Source organism: Lepidochelys olivacea, assembly GCF_965140295.1.
Source record: "Lepidochelys olivacea isolate rLepOli2 genome assembly, chromosome: 2".
Classification (NCBI taxonomy): domain Eukaryota; kingdom Metazoa; phylum Chordata; order Testudines; family Cheloniidae; genus Lepidochelys; species Lepidochelys olivacea.
In genome coordinates, this window is record NC_140412.1 from 234,397,832 (window position 1) to 234,416,680 (window position 18,849).

The following is an 18,849-nucleotide window of genomic DNA, read 5'->3' on the forward strand; positions in this document are numbered from 1 at the left end:
GCTCCCGCTTTCTAGCTAGACAGAGACAAGCAAAGGCAACCTACACCGTGAGTTACCTGGGGCAGGACTCTGATAGTTTTCCTCCGTGCAAGCACCTTCTGCCCTCCTAATTTTGATCTTGACAAATTCTGAGACAATGTTTACGTAGATAAGTGTTTCCTGTTTCCGCTGTTAATTTTTAATGTCCTTGCTTCTACCCTGGGTACTTGAAACGGATTTCCTTTATTTTAGTATAGACAGTTTCTTTTTCTTCGCCTTTTCTTAATAGGTCCTACACAAGGAATGCCTTTACAATTATGTACAGGCGTATATAAGGGGCTGAAGACATTCAGTGTTCCGATCTTAAAATCGTTACCATGTCAGGAAACCCCAACGGGACAGCTGGTCTAGTGCCGTATGAATTCAAATTCTGATATCGTGGTTTTCCAGATTTGCTTCTTGCCTTCCCTCTTCTGCAACCAAACAGAAGATTCACAGAAAGACAAAAGATCAAACCCTAACACCTTCCAGAGTCTCATCTCAGTGCTTACTGGATTTGAATGCCTATATTTATTTAATGCACCGATTAATTGTACGCATTTAAAAATGTCAAACGCGTGGCTAAAAAAGAGGACCCACGAATACAACTGGGGCTCGTTTCTCGAAGAGAAGAAAGAAAACTTGCATTCTGTGCTGTCGCTTTGAAGCTGGGCTGCAGCATGCAAATGTCTCGAAACCGTGAAGAGAGCTACGGAGGCGATTTTGGTGCTTGAGCCTGGATACCGAATTAGGGATACGACGTCCCCCTTTCAGTTCCTGTGCGCCTCGCTACAGATGTTAATAGGAGCCATGCACCAGGCGCCTTTCTTACTTCTCTCTCTCTCTCTCTCTCTCTCTCACCAGCACATCGCACTGAAACTGATGCCCGTAGCTCCATGCGGTGGCTGGCACACACTTTCCTTCTCGAATTTGGAGGAAGCGAAACTAGCGGTGTTAAGCGCCGAAAATGAATTGTTTTGTGCTTTCGGGGCGGGGGGCAGAGGGGGACGAAAAGGAGCCCCGCGCTTACTGGGAGGTATTATTTTCCCGCATTAACGGGCGGTTATGGGAAAATAACCCCCATGGCTTCTTCATTTGGAGCAGTGAGCGTCAAAGAAAATATGTGGCATCTGCAAATTCCCCCCACCCACTCCGTGCGCTGCGGCTTTGCTCAATGCCTCCACTGAAGCGTACAAGGCTCCTTGCCGCGGCGGCTCACACTGGGGGAAGAGGCCATCTTGCGCCTGCGCAGCTCCGCTCGCCGGGTGAACTTCCCACTTCTCTACCGCCAAATTCAAATGGGAATTTTCAGGCCGCGCACAAGGCAGAGAGCGACGGAGCAATCGGGAAGCGCAGACGCTGCGGGGAGCACGGACGTTTCTTCTGATCAGCCGCCAGGCCCCAGGAAGACACATGCTCCTTGCACAGCCATCGCAAGCCGGAGAGCTAACGGGAAAACGAAAGCAAGAGAAAAGCCCCCACCGTTGTTTACAAGTAGCTTGAAAATCATTATTGCCAGTGGCGATCATGAGCGGTCGCCACGTAGCAACTACTGCCCGGGGTAACCTTTTGCCCAACCAGCAGCCACAGCCAAATTCACCCCTTAACAAATAATCAACCATTGCCAGGTGCCATCCTTCTCCCCGGTAACGGTACCCAAAGCAAGCACCCGTTGCAGTAGCGATCCTGGGCAAATGAACAGCCATTGCCAAAGCAGCGATATTTGCCATACCAGCAATGCTTACCAGCGGCCACCGTTAGCAACTAAACAATTTTGGCCAGCTATAACCATTTCCAGAACGAGAACCATTCCCAGCCGCAGGTCCCTGCGCATTCTTTCCAAACAAGGCTCTGCAGATCCATTAACCCCACATTTCTCTGGGCATTGCTGGAGAAGGGAAAGAAGAAAAAGCTGCTCCTCTCCTGTTCTCCTGGGGTGACACTGTGTGGAGGACACGAATCCCTCAGGCACCGATCGTCGTCCACATACACACATAACTCCAAGCCCCGCGGGACAGGAGTGCAATGCAACCAAGTCACAGTCAGACCGACAGGCTTATTTAATAACCAGAGCGCACGGATCTGTTTAATAAGGGAGAATGTCCCTTGAGAAGCCGTGACCCACTAACACGCAAGTCCCAGAGTCTGTGAATCACGGAGTCTCCTCCCCCCGCCCCCCACGTGTTTCCTTACGATGCTACTGGGAGCCGTAAAGTGGATCCAGTTTTGAGGGAAAGTGAACTCCTGACCACAACGGGAATGGGAGGGGGTGACGGCAATGCCCATTGGCTGGTTTAGAGCAACCCTGCAGCTCCAGCACTCTCAGCTCCCCATGGGACTTGCTTCTAACCCGAAATATCTGGCTTCCAGCGAGGTCCCTCCAAATGCTGCCTGCATCTAGCGGCAAAAATAGGAAACAAAGCTCCAGCAGACCAAAGGTAAGGCAAGGGCCATTTGAAGAAATCCAGGCCTCCTCCCGAATAAACGAAGGTGACTGTAGATGCCATTTGGTGCTTGTATTTTAATGGCACGTTACTGAATATCGCACCTCAGATACAGAGACAAAGGGCTGTATTTCTGATCGCTGTAAAAAAAAATGCAAATTCTTTCCCCCTCTGACCACCTCATGCTATTTACATTTTCCACTTCAGTGTGGCTTCCCCTGTAGGGACTATTTCTCACACAGAAACTCAATGAAATCTCCTTTATGATACAGAAGCATTTAAAATCGCACAGCTAATAACACAAGAAAAAAAAACTACCCCCTAAGAAGTTTCCTCTGGTGCTGTTCCCAGCGACAGTGGTGAAATTACAGACTGACTCAAATCCCAGATTAGTCGGAAATGCTCTTTCTGTATTGTTCTGACCTTTGCTGAGAGTAACGATCATTGACATTTCCCTCAGCACTGACATTTTTAACTCTTCAATTCTGATTCCGTGAAAATGATCGCCAGGAACCTTCTCTACCCAGGCACTTTTTGATCGACTAGAAAAGAGAATACACAATCTCTGAAGCTGCTGATGCAGTGGAGGCCTCAGAGACAGACAGATCGTAGGACTTGCTTTCAGGTGGAGATGTTCGAATGATCAGAGAAAAATGTCTTCAGGGCGCCTTGTGAAACCTTTGTAATGCAATTTCTGACTCTTGTGTAGACTCAGCAAGAAAACATAAAATAACCCCCCGGGCTCAGACGTATTCTTTCTTAAAATAAAATAATTATGGTGGGAACATTATTTCTGCTGTTTTTGGACTGTGCATGCGACTGGGTGAGGAGGACGTCTGCTTTCTAGCAAGGGATGTTTGTGAGGCCGCAGCTCGTGCTCAAATTAAGTCATTAGGGGTTTTGAGTGCACATAGGTGGCAGTTTGGGATATTCCCAGGAGAGGCGGGGGAGGGACATCTCGGTGGTTTGAGCATTGGCCTGCTAAACCCAGGCTTGTGAGTTCAATCCTTGAGGGGGCCATTTACGGATCTGGGGCAAAAATTGGGGATTGGACCTGCTTTGAGGAGGGGGTTGGACTAGATGACCTCCTGAAGTCCTTTCCAACCTTGATATTCTATGATTCTATGACCCAGTTTGTGGCTGAGCCTTGGGGCCTGGGTTGCCCTGCGCAGAAATACAGAGTTGCATTTTCTCAGTGGGTCACCCTGAGTGTGTGGGAGAAGGGAGAGTGGACAGATGTTGTTGGAAGGACAGGGAAATGCGATGACAAACGAGTATGAAGAGGGCTGCATGTAATAATCATCAAGTAGGGAAAAAGGTGTCTATAACCTGATCCTAACAGGATTAAGTATGCCATCCCCTACAGGGGCTGGAAGGGGGATAGATAACCTCCCACTCTGTGCTCTGAAAGGTGTGTATAATTCACCCTCTACAAATGGAGAGGCATGTATGCAACCCACCTTCCCTGCTGGGAGAGGGGTGTGTAACAGCTCACCCTCCTGACATGGGGAAAAAGGGGTGTATATAACTTCACTCTTTATCCTCGGAGTGGGGTGTATATAACTTTGCCCTCTGTGCAGGGAGGGGCGGGTAGATAACCTCACATTGTAAGCACTGAAATCGTATCTCCTTTGCGTTGACTGTGAGCACAGCTCCCATGCAGGACCGTATGCAATCCACGTATGCTGGGATGGGGGTGTATATAGGGTACCCGCTAGGATCTGCCATCTTGTCTCTCTTTGAATGGACTGGCTTTTTCCTTTCTTGGAGGTGTGTGCACCCAGGCACACGGGGCCTGTAGTTGGAGTACCTTCCTCCCTTCCCTTGGCAGCTTCCTCGCGGGGTTCCAAGGCAGAGTCCCCTTCTCTGTGCTCTCTAGGTGACTCCAATGAGCCCAACAAGCCGTGGCCTCTCTTTTCCCGGCGCTTTCCTTGCCACCTCCCTGCTAGGTGCTTAGAGCTCGCAAGCTGTTCAGCTGATTTGTTGCTAATAGCAACCACACGACAGCAATTTCCAGCCAGCTCTGCTGCTGGTGCCTCTTGTTACACCTCCTTTTTCTCCCGCAGACCGGGGTATCGTATCCTGCCGGCGCGGCATCTATTTCCCCCACCCTTACGCGCAGCAGTTGAAGGAATCACGTGTGTGTGTTTTTGTGTGTTCGCTAGGTAACACACAAAGCTGATCTTCGCGGTCAAGATTTCAATATTGGCGTACCAACCTCTGCGCCTTATTAGCACAGACTCCGTTTACCTCGCATTGTCTGAGAGCATTGTTCTACATTACCAACGTGCGGATAGATCTCAGCTCTCTCTGGGCATGTTCTGTGTCTCTGGCTAGAGAGACATGAACAGTCTTCAGCCGCAACTCAAAATACACACTCACACGTATTAATAGACACACAAAAAAGACCTAATTGGTTTCAGATCCTCAAAGTCATTTAAGGCTTCTTTCAGTTTTTGGAACACAACATCTTCTTCTTCTCTGTGTCTGCCCAAGCTCTGAAGGTTCTACAGGAAGCCAGTGATGTAACTATACCCACGTGGCTGCCTCTGTCTGAATAAAGTATTCCGGACTATGAGGTTATATTTGCTGGTTTCATTTATGTAAACTGACCTGTATTGTTCTACCTTTCTTTTAGTTTAGTTATATTTATTGCGTTACGTCGTTATTCTTATCCTTTCTCTGAATTAGTACTGTGACCGGGTACTAACTTCCACAAAGGAAATGTACATGATTCAACATCATTTACAAATTTCTGTTAAAATGCCAATGTTGCCTTTTCAAGTCATGAGAAAGGAATGACTCATTTCTAACGTGTCTGCAATTTCTTTAGGTTTCTGGCATCGGTCAATAAAACGTTTTTAAAATATGTGTATTTTAAAAGATTTTGTAAATTAAAATTATCGACAAAAATCTGAGAAGAGGACCCACAAAGTTATTCCTTTTAGGTATAGCTCAACATTTAGGGGGAAAATGGAATATTATATTGTTCTAATTGTACTTCTCTAATTGTACTACTTCTCTGTAAAATTAACTCGGGGGCCAAGCCAATGTTAAAGTTAATTAATGAAGTAAAATCACTCGTTGACTACATTTTAATATAGGAAACACTATGCCATGAGGGATCCCCAAGACCAATATATTCTTCGCTAAGAAAGCATTTAGTTTTCCGGACCCCATAAATATCAATCATAATTCACTTCGCTGCGGAAAAGTTATCAGTTGAAGTTAACAGCGTTAACCTTCTAAGCCACAGAGGAAATCCAGTGAGCGCTCTGCATCACCCTTTCCACCAAAGCCTCACACCGGCTAAGTGATGGCAACACTCTGCAACTAAAAAGTCATTTTGCGGACCTATCTGTGCACTCAAAGCAGTTACTAATAAGCTTAAACAAGCCTGGTTGCCAAGATAAGTTGTAAGTATAATGCAAGCAAATAAATACTACACAAGACTAATGAGTAGCAGGAATTCTGCTACATTATTGTAACTTTACATAATTCTAAGGAACATAGAAAATGTGATTTAGGAGCTGCAAGTTCTACCATCAACTTTTAAATCTTTCTCAGACACTGAAAGCACCTAACGGGTTGGCTTGAAGTCGAAAACAGGAGTCGTTAAGACTGTTGCATTTAGGTGGTAATACAAATCCAGGACAATATAATCCATAAACCTACCAACTAAATGTAACTCGATTTCAAGCAGTCTTGATATATTTCTCATTCTTTGTGAATATATAATTACCTATATAGCCCAAAGCAATTATGCCATTTAAATGATCCATATATGTGTGATGATTTTAGACTCCTTCCGTGAAAAAAAAGTTACCCCCAAACTTCTCACAATGTAATGACAAACACAATGTAAGCGATAAGAGGATATAAGAAATACTTACCTGATATACAGGGAACTGAACAACCTGTTGCAATTCATCCTCACTGACACAAGGAAGAAAGTAAAGCATGTGAAAAGTTCTTTTCTTCAGTGTTTCAAAAAATCACAGGCCAACAACAGCTGTGCTGTGCACTGAGTTGAAGTGAGTATTATCTCATTTTCTCACAAGAACTGCATCTTCTAATGAATCAAGGGACACGATGAAAGACCATCCATATTAATGTGAATTAGCGCGATTCACTTGAATAATGCTTGGGTTTCTTGTTTTATTTTAAACTGGAAACCAGTAATGCATCATGCTTTAACATGCCTAAGGCTACAGGTTTTCCATTATAAGCACTCATAAGCCATGCAATTAGGTCTGACAACCACGTCATTTCCATAAATGACTTTCTGTCTTGAGCACTTTTGCAAGAATCAATGATGTCTCTGCAGACTGAGTTTCTATACGATTTTTCGTAGTTTATTACTATCTATGTAAGTAGATCATCACAACGTACAGGAATGAAACAGAGCAGGAATATTTAGATATGTTTATTATTATAATTTTGGCTTCTTAATATCTATGAACACATGACTTGTTTATCCAGCCAAATCAATTATATCTGTAATGAACACTTCTACTTCTTTAAAAAACGTTGACCATAAATCATTAGTGTTTGTTTATTTTTGTAATTTAACGTAAGAACCCGAAATTAGAATGACGGAAATGTGTTTAACAGCTGTTGCCTTTGTCAAATACACATGGTGACAATTTCCCAAAATATTTTCTGTTGCAAGTGACCTCTTTGACAGTCTGATTTGATGAGTCCTATTTATTTTTTAGAGCGAAACAGACCGCCAGTTTTTTTTTTAAAAGTAGAAGTTTTTGCACTAAATATTCATCGAAACACTTAGTTGATTGTGGTGGATAATGCTGTTAGTTTCAGTCCATTTTATTTTCAACTGAACAGATTTCACGGATTATTTATTAACATAATATAACTTTCTTAAAACCTGGGTAAACTTGGCTAAACTTTTAAATAAGGCTGAAAGAATAACTTCTTTCAACTGCAAGGTATTTACAGACCTTTCTTATTACTTATCAGATAACACGTTCGTGTCATGAGTGATATTTTTCATCGGACTTGTCACATTTAAAGCCTTAAAGAATAACAACAAAACAAACAAACAAACAACAGTTTCCAAAATCATGATGACATTTTGTTTGACATTTTGAGCTATATGACTTTATACTATCCATTAGAATTTGAAATACATCGGACTTAGAGTAACTTGGCCAATATTTGGATTGAATACTATATAAGTAAGAAGTTTTGTTCACAAATATTCAACTTATTTCGAGTCACCATCAAAGGAATCTGGAGCACTATGTGCAACCTAGGTATATTAAAAGACTGTCAATCTTAATTTTACATTTCAATCATACTGTTTACTTTAGATGCTATAATGATGACCTCCGGGGTTATATTTATTTATAAATATAATCTTAGTTCTGAGAGATCAATTATAAAGTCAGACTCCAAATTTGTAAAGTAATTATGATACTTGGTGTGGAACTACTACTAATTCACAAACACCTTATCCTTCTAGTACTGGAGTTTTAATACCCTAAGAGTCCAATGCAGTGACCAGGTTATCTAATAATTTAATATCGGGAGTCTTTTTTGACAAAATATGAATGTTGTAAAACACAAAGACAACAAGTTTCTGCCTTCATCAGGTATGCTCCTTGCTTACATCCCACTGGCATCTGTACATTACTGCATTGTCACCAACAAATACAACCTTTCTTACTGGTTTTAGTCCTGGATACCGCATTAGAAATTACCAAAAGCTATCAGAGAGACAACTCTATGCACCGCATTCAGCTCCCACACTGATAGCCTCATGCTTGGAATGAACTTTCTCCAGACATATGCAGTAAATAACTCCCGCTCTTTTAGAGGGGAAGAAATGGAATTTTCTCATAACCTCATTTTTGAATGGCAGAAGCCACGTGGGAACCCCCATTACTTAATTAGCTCCTGAAAAAGGCAATAGCTTTTATTCGAAATTACAATCAATTATTCTTTATTAATTAAGACATCAGCCCTCAAGTCTGTGTACGTGTGTACTTGTGCGTGTGCCCAGACAGCTACATGGTGTGTACACACATTGCATCGTCATAGGAAGCGAATCAAAAAAACAAAATTTATTTCTCGGCTGCACATGCGCGATGCGTGGCGCAGTCCCCTTGCCGGCTCAGCGTCGACACTTGCCCCAGTCTCATCAACCAGCTGCGCGCTGCTGCGGGGATTGGGGGGATTTTAATCTCAGTACAATTCTTGTAAAGGAAACAGAACAAAGTGCCCGCGCAGTGGCCTGACGGCGAAGGGCTCTATCTCATCGATCTGGCGACAAGGGGAGGGAAAAACGGCTCCGGAGCAAGCCGCGCGGTGAGCGCCTGTCGGCTGTGCTCCGAGGCGGCTGCTCACGCTCCGATCCTGCCTGCGGGGAGGCTGGGGGAGCCGATCTGGTCGCGCCCCGCCGGAGCCTGGGAGGAGGCCCGGCCTGCCGGCTGCGCGCAGACCCAAACTCGCGTGCCGCTGCGCACCCTCAGGTGGACTGAAAGTGCTCGGTGGCGGGGAGAGGCTCCGGCTCCTTCCCCCGCCCCTGACGGCTGGCCGGAGCTTCTTAGCCTGCGCAAATGGAGCAAGTACAGTATGTTTCCAGTGACGTGCCCGAGAGCACAGGGCGGGGGACTCCCGGCGCCGGTAAAGGGCGAGAGTTATGACTAAACGGGTCTGTTGGAAGTACAAGTAGCCCTCGGGGTGCACACACACACAAAAACCCCCCTGCTTCCCCCCTCCGCCAGCGGCTGCCTGTGGGTGACACACACAACAAGCGGGTCTATAACGATAAACACCCCCCCCCCGCCCCCAGCTTTCCCAACAAACAGAAAAGGCGTTTCCCCAGCGGCTTAGCAGCAGCAGTTGGAAGCCACCCCAAGTTGTTCCTTGCTGAGCAGTCAGCCAAGAGTCGCCACGATGGAGATTTATTTTCTATACAAGACACTCAGTGGAGCAGCGGCTGCTTTGCCAGCCAAGTGGTTGGCAGCAGGTCGCCTGCCAATCCCAAATGTGGGATTAGCGAGGTCACCAAAACTAGCCGCAGCCGCCGCGTACGCGCTGGATCGCTGCCGGCAGCAGAGTCCTCGGCAGAAGAGAGCAGCGCCGGCGTGCCGAAGTCACCCCCTGTGCGTGTCGCCAGGGGCCAAGCTTGCAGCGGAGCTAAGGATTTAGTAGGCGCCGCCGGGCAGTTTCTTTGTCTCCATACGGAATCACCTCCGACTCGGATGCTCCTCGTAATACAGACTTTGCTCGGGCGGCGAAGTGAAACGAGGAGGGGCCGAGCCTGAAACCATTCACTACCCCCACGTAGTGCTGTGCTTGCTGATGCGCGCAGTGCCGCGGAAGTCCCCGAGAGAGCCCAGAGCGACAGACCTTAGGCTGGGGAGAGTCTCCAGGGAACGCCCGCGGGAGCGGTCTCTTGGGGTGCAGCTCTTGTGAGCAACAAGAGCCAGGTCTATACGCTGCTTACGGCAGAGCCGCCCCCGCCTTTCGGTCCTCCCCAAACTCCCCCGATTTCCCAGGGCTCCAGGGAGCCTTGAACTCTGGGGGAGGCGGTGCGTGGGGGTGCGTAGCTGCGCCCGCCTGGCGCCTCGAACAGCTCGGTTCCATTCCTCCCTGCTTGTCCAAGGGGACTTTCTCTTCTCCGGCTTGGGGCTATGGCTTTAACTCCCGGCTGCTTGGTAGAGAGCAGCGTGCAAACGCAGAGGCTGCCGATTTCCTTTTTAAAAAAATAAATGTTTTCAAACTGGATTAATTCTTTAATCCAGTTACAGAGAAAGGAGGGGCAAAGGAAAATTATTTCCGAAGCTGAAATCTTTTTTGTGAAGACCTTAAACAGTTGCAGGAGACCCAGCTGGGCTTTGTTAAAATGCCATTTGAGTTCTTGTGAGATATTGATTTTCACTAAACACATTACTTTTTCATGCCCTCCAATTAATAAAGTGGAGAGAAAACCCAGAAGTAATGAAAGCAAACAGGGTTTTAAATTAAAACACAAAAGTAGACCTGCTAAATCTCACTCTGTTGAGGGGGTGAGAGATCCCTTCATTTAAGATTCATTTTAAAGCAGCATTTAAAGGCTTTCCCTCGGGGGAGGAAGGATTTTGCTGTGGCTTTCACTGAAGCATTTAAAATCTCATAACTTTATGAAATCTTTCTTCTCTGGAGCCTAGCACAAGGAGAAACAGTGGTGGAGATATTTTCCTTATAGGTCGTGAACACAGTGAATTTCAAATGAAGCTGAGGGTCTTAAGCACCTCTTAAAATCAGACCCCGTGTGTATGTATAGAAGACAGAAATGTCTGTATTATCATACATATACTACATTGACTAAAAATGACTCTCTCTCTCTCTCTCTCTCTCTGAATATATATATATAAAACCTAAATCTTGCCACTTAAATATATAGGTGAAATACAAGTGATTTTATATATCACACATTATATATATATACACAGCAAATTTTAGGTGACAAATCTGAGGAATTGTCCCAGATTGAGGTGTTGTTAGCGGAGGTTTTGGAACAAACTGATAAACAGTAATAAGTCACTAGGATCAGACAGTAGTCACCCAGGAGTTCTGAAGGAACTCAAATATGAAATTGCAGAAATACTAACTGTGGTATGTAATTTATCTTAAATCAGCCTCTGTACCAGATGACTGGTGGATAACTATAATGTGACACCAACTTTTTAAAAGGTGTCCTGGTAATTAAAGGCCAATAAGCCTGTACCAGGTAAACTGGTTGAAACTATTGTAAAGAACAGAATTATCAGACACCTAGATGAACATGATTTATTGGGGAAGAGTCACATGGCTTTTGTAAAGGGAAATCATGCCTCACCAATCTTAGAATCCTTTGAGGGTGTCAACAAACATGTGGACAAGTCTGATCCAGTGGATATAGTGCACTTGGACTTTCAGAAAGACTCTGACAAGATCCCTCACCAAAGGTTCTTAAGCAAAGTAGGCAGTCATGGGATAAGAAGAAGGTCCTCTCACTGATCAATAACTGATTAAATGATAGGAAACAAAGGGAAGGAATTAAAAAATGGTCAGTTTTCATAGTAAAGGGAGGTAAATAGTGAGGTCCCCCAAGGATCTGTACTGGGACCTGTGCTGTTCAACATATTCATAAGTGATCTGGGAAAGGGAGTAAACAGTGAAGTGGAAAAGTTTGCAGGCCATACAAAATTACTCAAGATAGGTTAGTTAAGCCCAAAGCTGACTGCAAAGAGGTATAAAGAGATCTCACAAAAACTGAGTGCCTGGGCAAGAAAATGGCAGGTGAAATTCAGTGTTGATGAATGCAAAGTAATGCACATTGGAAAGCATAATCCCAACTATGCATACAAAATGGAGGGGTCTAAATTAGCTGTTAACACTCAAGAAAGAGATCTTGGAGTCATCATGGATAGTTCTCTGAAAACATCTTCTCAAAGTGCAGGAGCAGTCAAAAAAACTAACAGAATTTGGTACCATTAGGAAAGGGATAAATAATAAGACAGAAAATATCATAATGTCACTATAGAAATCCATGGTATGACCACACTTTGAATATTGCAGGCAATTCTGGTTTCCCAATCTCAAAAAAGATATATAAGAATTGGAAAAGGTACAAGGAAGGGCAACAAAAATAATTAGGGGTATGGAACAGCTCCATGTGAGGAGAGATTAAAAAGACTGGGACAGTTCATTTTAGAAAAGAGACAACTGAGCGAGAGATGATAGAGGTCTATAAAATCATGACTGGTGAGGAGAAAGTGAATAGGGAAGTGTTCTTTATCCCTTCATATAACACAAGTATCAGGGGGCACCCAATGAAATTAATAGGCAGCAGGTTTAAAACAAACAATAAAGTACTTTTTCCACACAAGACACAGCCAACCCGTGGAACTCTTGCCTGGGGATGTTGTGAAGGCTAAAAGTATAAAGATTCAAAATAAAGTTAAATAGGCTCATGAAGGGTAGACCCATCAGTGGCTATTAGCCAAGATGGTCAGGGACACAACCCCATGCTCTGGGTGTCCCTAAACCTCTGACTGCTAGAAGCTGGAACCAGAGGACTGGGGATGGATCACTGGGTTAATTTCCCTGTTCCGTTCACTTGCTCTGAAGCATTTGGGTCGGGCCACTGTCAAGACACAGTATACTGGGCTAGGTGGACCATTGAGCTGACTCATTATGGCCATTTTATGTTAATTAATGTGTTTGTGTTCCACAAAACACACAAAGGCAAACAGGTAATGGGGAGACAGCTTTTCTTCTAGGGAAAAAAAAAGGCAAATAAATAAATGAAAGCTATAAGGATGTGATAAAACCCATGATATGGTGTCTATGTCACTATATATAGTATAAAGACATGCCATACATTTTATGCTGGATATGTAATATGTCCGCTAGGACAGCCGGATCCTGCATTTACACACTTGTTTAACTTTATGCCCAGCGCAGTGTCTCTACCGTCTATCGCTGCTAACAGACCCCGCAGCCAGCAGGTTCATTGCGCTTTCCCCGCTAACCGCCCCCCACGGATCTGCGTGGCAGGTTTGAGCAGCCAAACACCCGCACGCTCTGCGCCCATGGCCCCGCCCGCGTGCGCGACGTGTCGCGAGGGGAGCAGCTCCGCGCGCTGGGCTGCGGGGTCAGCCGCCTGATGTCACAATCCGGCGGAGGCGGCTCCCGCCCCCTCCTCCCCCCGCCGGCGCCCGGCTTCCGTTTGGTTACCTAGGAGAAGGTACACACTGCGGCGCGGCCCTGCTCCTCGGCCCCGCCGGCAGCGTCAGGGGGTTCGCGCCCCGCGCCCGCAGCCCAAGTCGAGAGCGCCAGGGGCCCCTTCAGCCCCGTTCATTGGCTCGGGAGCTTCACCGCCGCCCGGAGCCATGAGCCAGAGGCAGGTCTTACAAGGTATTTATTTGGGGGGCCGGCGCAGCGAGCCCCTGGCCCTGGCCGTGTGCGGGGCGGGAGGGACTGGCCCGGCTCGGGATCTCTAAGGCGCCACAAGGGCTCCTCGTTGTTCATGCTAACTCCGTCCCCCCTCTGCCACTTGCAGTTTTCGAGCAGTATCAAAAAGCCCGGACTCAGTTTGTTCAAACGGTCGCTGAACTGGCTACCAGGTCACAGAACATCGAGACTCTCCAGAATGCAGGTAACGCGCTTCCTTTCTTCCGCCGATCGGGGCCTCAGCCCCCCGGGCAGGCTCCCGCCCGCAGCGCGTGCCGGGGGTGACTCGAACCAGTCTGCACTTCGGCTGTTTGCGCCTTAAGGCCGGTCTGCATTTGCTTATCGAACTGATATGCCCCCAGCAAAGGAACCCCAAGCGGTGTGGCTGCATGATTCCCGATCGCTATGCCAGGAAACGAGAGAAAGGGAGGAGGCTCAGACTCCCCCACCCAGGAACGAGTCGCTAGTTAACCGTTTTTACTTCCCTCCCTCCCCTACTGCAGTTTTATGAAGGTTTTTATGAAGTTTTATGAAGAGCGCAGGTGTTACATTTAAGGAACAAATGCTAGGGTTTACAGAGTGCTACTATCTAACTTGTGTGTTTAAACTATTGATGGTAGATCGGAAAGGAATGGTAGGAGGTTAGCATTTTACTTTGCCATTATAACGGTGTCTGACAATGTTGGAGTAGAAATATTGATCTCATTGACAGAGGTGAAGAGAAAAACTTTGCAGCTTTACAGGAATACTTTAAAATATAAATGGTTCCTGTTAAGTTCACAAAAGCTAAAAGTTTTTTAGGCACAGTGTGCTGACTGAGAAAATAAAATATCTGTAATTTTTAAATATTCAGCATATATCTGTGGAATTCTTCTGGAGACAGCTCAAGACTTTTTGTTTTGTTTTTGTTTTACCTGTTGCTTAGGTTTCCAACTAATCAACATGTAGGTACTGTATAGTGCTCATTGCAATCATATTTGGGCACCCTGTCTGTTGTATCTTCTTGGGTGAAATTTGGAAGTTTAACTATACTCTTGGATTGCACACACATATTGTCTTGCTTGACTGCAATTTTATTTCTAATTTTTTTAAGACTATGGATACCTATGATATGATCCCCTACAAATTCCAATTTATTTGTATTTAAAGGAAAATTTGGCAGTATAAATGAACTTTTTTATTTTATAAATAAAATTGTATTTGGAAGCATGAGGAATCATTAATAAATGGACTTTTAAATGAGGCTAGCTGTGATATTGTAAAGCAAAATCCTACTCAAACGGTAAGCAGGTATATATTGTGCTAGTTGTTTATAAATTGTTGAATGCTTTCAGCCTCTGATGTGTTCTTCAACCACCCAGAAATTCAGACTTATTGCTATTCTGGAATTTAATAAACCAAAATAAGAATAGTAAGGCATGTGAACTGATGAACAGTACAACCTGACAACTTATTTTATGGTATTGATAAACTAATTAGAATACTGTAAGCATTTTGTATTAAATACTTGTTTTCCAAGTCTGTTAAACCAGTAGTTTTCCTGAAATGCGATAGAAACAAAGAAAACATGTACAACTCGATTAATAAATTTTGAACCAAACCATATCACTATACCTAAGTTCTTGTTAAAGAAAGGTTGGGCTTGACTGTGCAAATGATCCATGAAGGGAACACCCATTAAGTAAGCCTTTTATAGTATTATATGACTGTGTATACCTCTTGATTTTGTCTTCCACACAACATGATCTTGGTGTCCTTACTGATGCAATTTGTCCTCATTTCTGAAACAGGACAGTTTGCTTGAGTATGAATTACTCATGATTAAGGGATTTGGGATCAGGCCGAATATTTTAACAAATTGTATTTCTTTTGGAAACAGTTCTGCAAACTATTCAAGTCAGGATCAGGCCTTATATTTGCTATTTAAAAAAATGACTAAAGAAAGTTATTGTTTTCAGAGAGTGAACAAAAAATCCCAACTAATCAACCAGATCAAACCCACCAACCAAACAAAACACCCCTAACCTCCAAGCACAGTTATACTCTACTTTGTTATTTTAAAACACTTGTGATTGATTAACTTAGTGTAAAGCTATTTGGCTAGTTGAAATTCTGATCACTTTACAAACTGGAAGGAAGAAGTGCAATGTCTCTACAACTAACTAACAATTAGAAAAAGAAAATATCAAAACAGCTTTTTTGAACTTAAGTAAAATGAAAACAATGATATGGTTTAGATGAACAATAACTAATTTTAAAAAATAGGAAATGGGTTTAATGCACTAACTAGCATTTCACTTCAATGTCCTGAGGTCAAATAGTAGACTAGCTCAGGGGTTCTCACAACAAATTTTTTGGTGGCCTCAGAGAGCAGCTATCAGCTCTTGCTTGTGGCTGCTATGACAATTTTTCTTAAAATACTTAATTAATTTTAGGAAAAACAAATAAATATGCACGTATAAATGTCCAAATCATTGTAATTTATTTATGTAGGCTTTTTTTGCACACTCAATAATAAAAATAATGTACAGTTGTCCCTATTCTTTACTGGACCTAAATAGAATAGAAACACAAATAAGGTGCTTTGCATGTTTTGCTTTTTTTGGTTGATTTTTTTTTTTAGACTTGATAGCCAGTAAGTCTACTATTGTGAAAGTGATATTTGTATATTTGTTAATATCACTTTGCACAGCAGACTTACTCATCCTCGGCAAGTTGGGGGACAAATTAAACCCTGGATGGGGAGGTGGGTACGGAGACAGGGGGGCCAGGGGTGATGCGGGACTGGATGGGAGGATGGAGGAGGGAGCGGGGGTCAGGGTGATGGTGGGGCGGGGGGTGAGTCCGGGTCTGAAGCCTTGGGTCCTGCTGCATGGGTGGGGGCTGGAGGCAGTGGGGGCCAGTGGTGAAGTGAGGAGGGTGAGCCCGGGGCCAGAGCCCAAAGCCCTGTGGCTGGGGAACAGAGCCTGCTGCCGTAGGGACAGAGCCTTCTGCCCACCACTGAAGGGCTGAAGCCAAAGCCCAAGGCCCACCACCCCCAGGAAGCTGGGGAACTCACACTGGTTGCCTGCTCCTCCAGTGTTTGTGGCTTCAGAAGGAGGCAGGGTCCAAGTCCTGCTGGTGACCCCGGGGTAGGGGCCGCTGCTATGCTCCCCTTCCACCCCCCCAGTCACCACCCAGGAGGCTGTGGCTGCAAGAATAGCCCCTGGTGACTGCATGTGGCCACGGTGGCCGTGTTTGAGAAACGCTGGACTAGCTTACAAGTGAAAACAATGACTCAATACTGCACCCACTGACATAAATGGAAGCAGGACTGGGGGATGAGTTTCATAGTTTTATCCTAGTTTCCACTTGTGCGCATCATAAAACCATCAAGCAAATTGGCATGATTCAGCCTGTTGACAGTTTCTGTTCAAAATAGGCCCAGGACTGGGATATCTGAAGTACTCCAGTTCAGTATTCCAGTTCTTTTTTCTTTTCTAAAATATGTGTTCTAGGAATTATTTTGGGGAAGTCCTATGGCCTGTGTTATACAGGTCAGACTAGATGATCACAATGGTCCCTTCTGGCCATGGAATCTATGAGGGGCCTGATACTGTATTTGTTGTGCAGCCAAAATTCCTACTGAGTTTTGGCTGGACATTGAATGCAGGATCAGGCCCCAGCCTACTGGTGTATTGGAACAGCAATGCACAATGTTTGGGTGCCAGACCTGTTTCAGTTTAGTCCTGTTACTCCTGTTTCATAAGTTTTAAATTTTCTCTCAAATTTTAGATAAGAAAAATATTTGCAATGATAGTTTTTGTATAATTTTTTTTAAACTGCTGACATTCACAGACATTAAAAACAAAACCTGAATTGCTACTTGAAAACCAATTCATAATCATATGATTGTAACAACGGCTGTTGGTATTGAAATACTTCAGCAAGTGTCAAAGTGTCAAATGCACAATTTCTAAAACTGAATGTGGTTAATTGCTTAAAAAAAAAGAACTAAGAACCATATTTTGAGGCATTGTTGTCTAGCAGACAACTGTCATGTCTTTTTTGGTGATCCTGCTATATGAAGCTGTTTCTAATGAAACAAGGGGAGAGGGCAGTTCCTTTATTACATAAGAATGAAACCATTCTGTATACACTTAAAAGTTGTCTCTTTGCTTATCTTTGTAAATAAAGCTCATTGTTTAAAACAGAGAACTGTTTTAAGAAGATGTAGCACTGGATCCTGAAAGATGCTGGCTGTCTAAACTTCCATTGATTTTAACAGGAGTTGAGGGTGCTTGTCACCTTACAGGAGAGGGCCCCATACTGAATTTAAAGGACTGTCAGGCCTGATCCTGCTCCCAGTGAAGTAAATGGCAATTTTGCCATTGAATTAAATTTGAGCAGCATTGGGCCTTTAAATAACTTACTTTACATCAGTCAGTGTAGAAATCCTTAGCAATAAATACATGAAATTTCCTAATGTCAGTTCAAAAATGAAATACAGTTTGAGAGGGCTCTTGCTCTTTATAAAACAGTGTCCTTGATCAAAAGCACCCAAGCTGGAGATGTTATTTTTAAAAATTTTGATTATACTTCAAGCACCACTTATCTAGTATCATAATAGATGCCATTTGAGGAGGCATGTGAACTAATAGTGAGTAACAAGAAATGTAATATCAGTGGCAACTGTATTGTGGTAGTAGATAGATAATAATACTAACAGTGTAATTGAATTTAAAATATAATGGCTCAGATTGAACTCCTAAATCTGCGCACACAGATCTCCACCACCTTTTGCACAAAAACAGGGTCGGTGCCGGTGCTTAATTTGTAATGAAAGAGGTGTGGGGGCTCAAGCAATTCATTTACTTTTGTAACTGACACACCAAACTAGGAGGTGCCAGGGCTCAGCCCTGGCATAAATTAAACACTGTTTAATGCCCTTAGCAGCACAATTTTCCCCTTTCAGACCCTGTGGAGGCCTTTCAATATGGTCTGGGCTCCATACTAGTGGAGACTGGGGATGTGTTTATGCTGCAACTTGGAGTGAGCCTCCCAGCCTGGGTAGACAGACTCGTGATAGCAGGCGTCAACCTAGTGTGTTAAAAGTAGCAGTGTGGACGTTGTGGCTCTGGTGGAGACTCGGGCTAGTCACCCAAGCTTAGACCTATGGTGTCAGGTGGGCTTGAAAGCCCAAGCGGCATCGTCCACACTGCTATTTTTAGCGCACTAGCTTGTGCCCCTCTGTCTACCCTCACTGGGAGGTTTGCTGTCAGCTGCAGCCTACGCATACCCTGGGAGGGCTGAAGGGAAGATACATATCTTCCCACCCCGAATACACGCATACCTTCTGGACTTTGTGGCGAATTCTCAGTAAAGATAATATAGCGCCGGCTGTATTATTCTGTCTGCAGAGCCCCCACCCCCAATCCTGTAGCCACAGTTGAGTTAGGGG

General features: G+C 44.3%; 1 protein-coding gene across 1 annotated transcript in view; it reads left to right on the forward strand.

Moving 5' to 3' along the window:
- Nucleotides 1-13,105: 13,105 nt before the first annotated feature.
- The window catches only part of SPAG6 (sperm associated antigen 6), a 40,476-nt gene continuing 34,732 nt past the window's right edge, over nt 13,106-18,849 (forward strand). The window contains exons 1-2 of the mRNA XM_084620287.1: nt 13,106-13,373; nt 13,519-13,614. Coding sequence (XP_084476413.1) covers nt 13,349-13,373; nt 13,519-13,614 — 121 coding nt within the window. The 5' untranslated portion in view covers nt 13,106-13,348. The remainder of the gene's footprint in view (nt 13,374-13,518; nt 13,615-18,849) is intronic.